This window comes from Notothenia rossii (assembly GCF_949606895.1).
Source record: "Notothenia rossii genome assembly, chromosome: 5".
Lineage (NCBI taxonomy): Eukaryota > Metazoa > Chordata > Actinopteri > Perciformes > Nototheniidae > Notothenia > Notothenia rossii.
Genome location: NC_136903.1, coordinates 24,422,809 through 24,430,331, shown reverse-complemented (window position 1 = coordinate 24,430,331; position 7,523 = coordinate 24,422,809). Strand labels below are relative to the sequence as shown.

General features: G+C 41.0%; 1 protein-coding gene across 4 annotated transcripts; it reads right to left on the bottom strand.

Moving 5' to 3' along the window:
• Nucleotides 1-404: 404 nt before the first annotated feature.
• Nucleotides 405-6,053, bottom strand: mlc1 (modulator of VRAC current 1). 4 transcript variants are annotated; one of them, XM_079683614.1, is made up of 12 exons: nucleotides 5,790-6,053; nucleotides 5,295-5,577; nucleotides 4,698-4,787; nucleotides 4,112-4,165; nucleotides 3,896-3,997; nucleotides 3,659-3,760; nucleotides 3,466-3,534; nucleotides 3,270-3,386; nucleotides 3,111-3,167; nucleotides 1,934-2,056; nucleotides 1,536-1,697; nucleotides 405-1,230 (listed from the first exon to the last, which is right to left on the bottom strand). In XM_079683614.1, exons 2-12 carry the CDS (start codon nucleotides 5,553-5,555, stop codon nucleotides 1,150-1,152), a joined length of 1,218 nt encoding a protein of 405 aa, XP_079539740.1. In that variant the 5' UTR covers nucleotides 5,556-5,577; nucleotides 5,790-6,053; the 3' UTR covers nucleotides 405-1,149. The 4 variants fall into 4 exon arrangements, with proteins under 4 accessions (XP_079539740.1, XP_079539738.1, XP_079539737.1 ...); XM_079683612.1 differs by having other exon boundaries at nucleotides 3,466-3,537; nucleotides 5,295-5,617; nucleotides 5,790-6,049; XM_079683611.1 differs by having other exon boundaries at nucleotides 3,466-3,537; nucleotides 5,790-6,047.
• Between the last annotated feature and the right edge of the window lie 1,470 nt (nucleotides 6,054-7,523).

Sequence of the window (7,523 nt, the reverse complement as noted above, 5' to 3'; positions counted from 1 at the left end):
TTAGGCCTATATGTTTAGAAATACACTCAGCCCTCTTAATTAGGAAAACTGTGAACTTGCAATTATGCATGTAACATTGAAGTCATAGTTAAAGGTGAAGTTGTTCTTGACTAAATGATATTGAACACAAATCTCGTTGTTGAACGACAGTGTGACAAACACAGAACATTACTGTATAGGCTAAATGTCGACTTTATATACAATATATAATATAGCAAAATGCGCCTCACAACTCAGCCTAACATCTAAAAATATGATATTTCCTGGAAGGTTATTTCAGGATTCAGTCACTTAGTCTCATCTTACCCATCTTACTTATTTATATATCTGCACATTGATCAAGAGGGCAACATTAAACAACAACGAGAGCAATCATGAAACAATATTCACCCATTTGCTTGCAGTTGAGGATAAACGTTTTATTTTCCTATAGTAAAACACAATTTCAGTTGAAATGTACAAGTTATTCTGCAAAATCCAGGTAGATAAATTATCTTGTAATAAGATGTTGCTACCACTAACACATCACTGTACACAAAGCGGCCTACTCCTTAAAACATGTATTACTAACAGTCATGTAAGTGTGGAGATAATTCAGTGTTTACTTTTTGGAAAAATAATGTACAACGGACAAAGTTAGGATCAATTTCATCTATGCACAACACTTCTATACATGCTGTTTTAAAACATCACTAGGTCGCAACAGGTTTGGAATAAATTGAGTCAGCTGCGACCAGCTTAAAAAAGTAGCAAAGATGCATAGATCTCTCTTTGTAGTGGTGACATACAAACTGAAATCCTTTCATATCCACAAATGCTCAAATCATTTCTTATAAACATTGACTCAAATGCTTGTTCATCGTATCCACGAGGTCACAATGTAGAAATACTTTAACTATACACAGGTTAAATAATGCCCTACAGTAAGCAGGCAAGCATTATTCTCAGCTTTGCATTATTTTAAACTTTTCTGTCCTTCGGATTTCTTTCGCCAACTTCCGTTATTAATTTACTGCCTCCTAATCTTCTTTACATCTTCATAACTGAACAAATCTTCATTGCTTTTTCTTTCGTCCTTGTTGTACTCTTGTACTAACTCTTGTGCTGAGTTGGTTCTATCCCCCCCTTCTGACACTTCTCATCAAACGTCTATGTAGCCATTTGGACCACCACTGCCTTCCAGGCTCTGTCTTTATCAAAATCCTGCAGCGTTCCATTGGCTGCATGCTGCTGAGGGAGCAACACAGGAAGAGGGAGAAGGGGAGAGAGATGTCAATGTGCAAGGGGACAAAAACATTTAGATACATTATGTGTGAAGGATGAGAACACATAAAAAAACACAATGTGTATTTATATGTGTTCTAAAGAATATAATTTTACATCATAATGTTTACATGAGCTATGATGACAACTAAGATAATTAAATGGATCATTTTCCAAATTCACTAATGTCTCTTGGTGGAAGTGGAGAATCATAAAAAGGAGAGGAACATATGTGTCCATCTCTACACAATCACTGCTTTTCCCAGTCTTACCTCATAGTAACGGGTTGTGGTGTGCATGCTGTCGTTGCACTCTGGAGCCCCCATGCGGAGCTTACTCTTGTAGGAGGCACAGTGCACCACAGTGGCTGAAGTAAGAATTGCCTGCACCAGCAGCAGCACCATCAGAATCAGCAGCAGGATGTCGTAGGATTGCTGGACCACACACACACACACACACACACACACACACACGCATGCACGTACGCACGCACGCACGCACGCACACACACACACACACACACACACACACACACACACACGTCATTTTCAAAGTTTCTCTTAATTGTGTTCCTGTACTTCTTGTGCATAATTAGCTTGAGCCTGGAAATAGTTCCCTGAAAGCCGGCATATTGCACACCACTGTTCAATTTCCACCTCATTAAACTCACCTTGGCTGTAGGCACATCATTCAGGAAAATGTCAATAAAGCTGATCACACTGCAAGAAAGGAAGCCGGAGGCTGAAAAGAGCAGTGGAGACGTCACGCTGCTGATGGCAATCAGCACCTCCACCTGAGAGACACCCAGAAGAGGGAAAACAGGAACTCAGAAAAGTTTGTCAAGAAAAGAAAACACCATCAAATAGAAATATAGAAAGGCAAGGCTATACAGGTGTTACATTCACTGATCTATTTTATAGAAGTGTCCAAGGTCAGTTAGAGACACCAAGATTGGTGTCACATGAGACATTTTTGAGGACCTGATCAGATTTTAGCAGCAACATCTTTGGGCACTTGTAAGGGATTTAAGGATGTTTTGCTGTGGCAGGTAAGGACAAAGTTTCAGTCATTGATACAGCCTCATCTCAGCTTGAGACACAATCTGTCTGAGTTTTCTTATGTTTCTCAGCTGGAAAAACAGGAAATGAATCAAACATAAGTGACTGTGCCTAGTCAAGTGACACCTCAATGTCTTGGGTTGATGTAACAGAAGAGGAAAGAGAACCCATAATTGCCTGAAAGAAACCTTAGCAAAATCTAGAGCTTTTGTTTTAGCTATAGGACATGATGTGCCGTCCAAAGTTTAGACATTTTATACAGCAAATTTTTTACATTTGGAGGCTAAAATAAGAATTAGAATTGAATATCATTGAAGTTGTAATAGGAGATACGTTAGAAGTGAAGGGGAAGCAGGAGAGGGGCAAGAACAGAACCCTGGGGCACACCATAATACAGTTTCAGATAAAGACACTGACTTAACTAACTGCAACTGATACACACCTATCAGAGGGGTATGACGAGAACCATTTCAAGGCTGACCAAGAGTTACATTCCCGGTTGCCCAAATATGTCAATAAGGATACTGTGTTGTCTAATGTGACAAACTCTAAACTGGGATTCATCAGTACCAAAACAGAACTCTCCTGCATCACCATGCATCCGAATATCAAGAGGCCATACCTCCCTCTGAGGTCAGAGTAATTAAATAGATCAGTGTTTGTATTCTAACAAAGACTAACAGCTCAAAGTATATTATGCAGATCTCATCTACCTTTTCAAATATATGAACCCTTATTTAAATGAAGTAAACAGGGACTCAAACAACTAGCGTATTCTTTTGTACTCACCAGACATTTGTTGGGGTATTCTGACACGACATGACTGGCAATAGCACTTGGAAAACACTGCAAAGGATTAAAAACAAAAGACAAAGTTATGTGATAGGTTGATATTGACGGCATTGAAAAGGTTATGATTAAGTGTATGTTTTAGTCGGAAAAACTTACAGCAACAAGAATCCAGAAAAATGTGACCGACAAGTAGGGTCCAGGTAGCAAAGCGTCCATGTTGAGTGCAATAATCCCTCCGAATACAGCAGAAATTCCCACAATTACTTCAATCACCTGCCAGAGAAATTCTTCAGGGATTGATAAGCATTGACACCAGACAGAGCTTTATGCAACACAACTGAAATGTACTTACAGAATATGCTTTCAGGATTCGAGTAGGGAACACTGCAGGTGGCTGAACCACAGATCTGTCATATGTCACCTGCTAAAAAGTTGGACGTAGGGATGAGTGGAGTTAGGATGGATGAGTCAAAGCCAGACGGAGAGTAGAAGGAGAGACACGTCATCTGGGGAAATAAAAGAAACTATCACACATAAACACACACCTTCCTGTGGCAGCAGCAGTCTTCTGCAGAGCGGGCTGACAGGATGACAGTACTGGCCATCAACACCTCCAGCAATATCATCAGGATGAGGTTGAAGTTGATCTGAGAATAAACATGGCAGGAGGGAGAGCACAATAGGAAGATTGAAAAAGGAAATACAGAAAGAAGCTTTAATTATAAAGATAACTTAGTATGCTTGGATGTCTAGTTCCAAATAAATTACTATGTTGCATTTACATTGACAGCAGAAGGGTTTAGGACCAGTTTACATCCAAACCAAACCAGACAGGTGGTCGTTACAGCAAATGTTGACACGTAGACCACCTGGAAATCTGACACCTTGAAAAAAACATGAGACCTTCATTAGTATTAAGCGCCAATTGCTTCAAGGAATTTTCATAAAAAATCCATTACAACATAATTATGTACTTTGCCCAAGGTTTGTTTACTCACTGCAACGTGTCTGTTCTTGGCAATGGCAAAACTGGCGATCGCTGCAGGGATGCCCTGTTGGAGAACAGCAACAAAAATGAATTGTTGAATTAATGTATTTAACTAAAGTGTCAATGGCATTTTGACATGACAATAATCTAAACAATGGGCATCACCCAGGAAGCATTATAACCTATTATTGTTCTTCAAATCCTCAATTTGTCCTGATATTTTGTCAGTACCCAAAGATTTCTGGGATTTATAAAAGTTATTTTTTTGCTCTTCTCTTAGGTAATAGAACATGTTACCAGTGGTTGAGAGCTATCTTACCAATATAAGATCAAAACATTTGTTTTCAAAGTCCAACAATTGTTGGTCCAATACCAAAGTTTCAATTCAAATGTTCATATTCAAAAATAAGTACATCGAATATTCATAATGGTTGGATTATTAAATGGATAGGCGTGAGATATTATATTGGTCCAGTGATACCAATTTTATAAAAACCATTGGATGATATTGCCTACATTTATACATACCAATAAGTGTGAATGTATTAGGTAAGAGCAGATATGAATGTGTCTGTGATTGAGCTACGGTCACTCACAGAGCCGGCAGCACAGCGCAGGTAGTCCATGGCAACAGGAAACACATTTCCCATGTACAGAGAGAAACCAGATGTGATGAGGAGACTGCCCTGAGGAAACATACGTGGGCATGCATGCAAATACACATATGATCACTCATAAATACGTTCAAAAGGTAAAACTCTACCATAATACTGACATTCTCTCACACAAACAACATGGCACACATATTTAGCCATTCATAAATCTGAACTGTTTACCAGATCAAACACAAAGCACACAGACATAATGATGACATGTTAACTATTAACATCCAGCAGCCCCATACATAACCATTTGTAAACAGTTTGTGTTTACTTCTCTGTTACCTCAGAGTCACCGCTCACAAACTTGCTAAAGTAAGTGGTTAGAGGTTGCATACTGTAGACATATTGTTCTCACCTAAATTTGGAAGCACAACACAAGACTTCTTGTCGCCATCCCACTCAAAATTTCTAGACTGGGATGCATCAGAATGAAAGATCACCCCAACCTTTAACATTTGTGTGTGATGGACTGAATAAATGCACCCTGTGATGTGCCTCCTGTGTACCTCTCCCTGACCCTCCCCCTCTCACCCCTAAGAGGACGCTGTAGAGCCAGGCCCTGTAGCTGAAGCAGGGGTGCTTTAGAGGCTCCGGCTGGGCCAGCTGCAGGTCACTGGCCCTCACGTCCACCGTGTAGCTGTCCCGCTCGGGCCTATACCGCTCCCCCCTGTCCGGCCTTCTATCCGTTCCCCTGTCGCTCCGTCGTCCCAGAGACCCCCCACCGCCCCTCTCCAGAGTGGGCATGTGGCTGTAGGTGAACTCCTCTCTGGCTGAGAGCTCGTCGGACTGCATCACTGAAACAGCTGGTGGCTGACTTCAATTATGGGTTGGGAAACACACACGAGGATAACAGCCTCAGAGAAAAGGGAAAGAAATGGTGAGAGCTGTGTGAGTTTAGGGCCTTGTTAAAAGTGTCTCCACAACCACCCTCTCTCTTTTTGGCCTGCCTGAGCAAAGAAGAAACCATTTATTTCATTCTCATCTTTTTCAAACTTGGTTTTCACATATTGCTTCCTCCATATTTACCTGTTGTTGAGTCTCCTGCAGAAAAGTTATCCAAAACAAAGTATCCTTCAACAACTGAGCTCAAAACCTCCTCATGGTAGACAGCTTGTTTTTGTCTGCAACTCCTTACTCTCCCCATCTCTCTCCCTCAAACTCTCTTTCAACCCCAACTCTCCTCCTCTTTTCTCCCTCCCTCTCTCTCTCTCCCTTTACACGACGTTTCACAGAAACAGTACTGAAAAAGTTTGTTTGAGCCCTTCAAAGCGTGGAGCCTGAACACATGGCTCTTGTGCTGCCAGCCCGCTTGGTGCCAAAGGGAGAGCGCCTGTGCATGACAACAAGGGGAGGACGAAAGGGGCTCGCTCAGGGGAGAGAGTTAGCAGGGCAAACACCCCTTTTAAACTCCCACTTGCACATGCACATGCACATGCACATCAACCCACTCACAAAAAGGAACAATAGACACTCATAAATGAGTGCATGGCAACAACACAAAGACATACAAATTCCAGCTCATGGCAAGAGAAATGAAGCAGGCACAGGGAAAAATCACATAAACCGTGAGCAGTGTAAAACAGTTGCATTCAGAGTGTCCCCCTGTGGAGTTCCCCTCACCACTTCCCTTGTTGTTGCTTAGCACTCTGCTTGCACTGCACAAACCAGTAAATTAAGATGCCCAGCAGCGCTTAAGAAAAGAGGCAACAGAGACATTTCCACAGCTTAATGGCATGCTGTCCTGTCTGACACAGCTAATCTGATAATGGAACATTTCTGCTTAAACAAGCTTCTCCTAACTACTTGTTTAGGAGTAAATTCTACTGGATGAAAACATATTGTGTTTATTGTTTCAGTGTATAAGCATGTGCATGTGTGCACCTCAGGATTTCTAACAGTCTTTCACAGCGCAGCATTCTCTGCTCAGCATTGTTCCTGAGCAGCGGTAACCATGGTGACTCCTTAACAACTGCTGTCACCCTATCCTCAGCCATTCAAATTCTTTGGCCGACGCACACACAACAGTTTTCTGGAGGATCGGAGGATGAACACTGATTAGATGAGACACAATCCAATATCTGGCAATGTAAAATAAATAAATGACAGAGCCTGTCTGGACCGGATTGTTCTCTCCCAGTAATTTGATTATAAGAGTTTAGCATTTCATAAACAACTAGAAAGTATTAAAGTCAAACAAACCCTGAGTGTCCTTCTGCATCTGACATTTAAGTCACATGCAGAAAAATGAATTTTAATATCATATTTGGCACTTGGGTTTTTTCAAGCAGTGTGAAACAAAGCCAAGGGCAACACTTATTAATATGAGTCTATTTTAAACAGATTAACTGTATAATGTAGGAATGAGTGCAGCATTTCATTAACACCAGCAGTAGAGTTTCACTGCTCTGCTTTGACTATTTTCTGCAGGAGAGTGGGCCGCTCGAGGACAAGGCCGCGTCTGTTCTTTACGGCTTTGAATTGCTTTCTACCTGTCAGTCTGTCTCTCTCTGTCTGACCCTGACACCCCCCCCCCCTCAACTTCTGTCAACCTCTCATCTGAAATTGCTTTAAACTTTGGAAACATACAGCGTAGGCTACACTGAAAAAACTGAAACCTTTACCTTAATTAAATGTATTATGTCAACACATTTCACACAACTGTAGTAGTTTAGCAATAATATTAAGTTGAACCTAATATATATTTTTAAACTTATACATTTAAATAAAGTCAAAGTTTCTCTTTCTTTAGTGTACTGGCAC

Excerpts from the sequence above, each read along its gene's own strand:
- mlc1 (XM_079683612.1), bottom strand. The coding sequence starts at position 5,555 with ATGCAGTCCGACGAGCTCTCAGCCAGAGAGGAGTTCACCTACAGCCAC. Across the intron at positions 3,538-3,658 it reads ACTGCTGCTGCCACAGGAAG|CAGGTGACATATGACAGATC; the intron begins GTGTGTGTTTAT and ends CCAACTTTTTAG. Across the intron at positions 3,168-3,269 it reads TTTTCTGGATTCTTGTTGCT|TGTTTTCCAAGTGCTATTGC; the intron begins GTAAGTTTTTCC and ends AATCCTTTGCAG.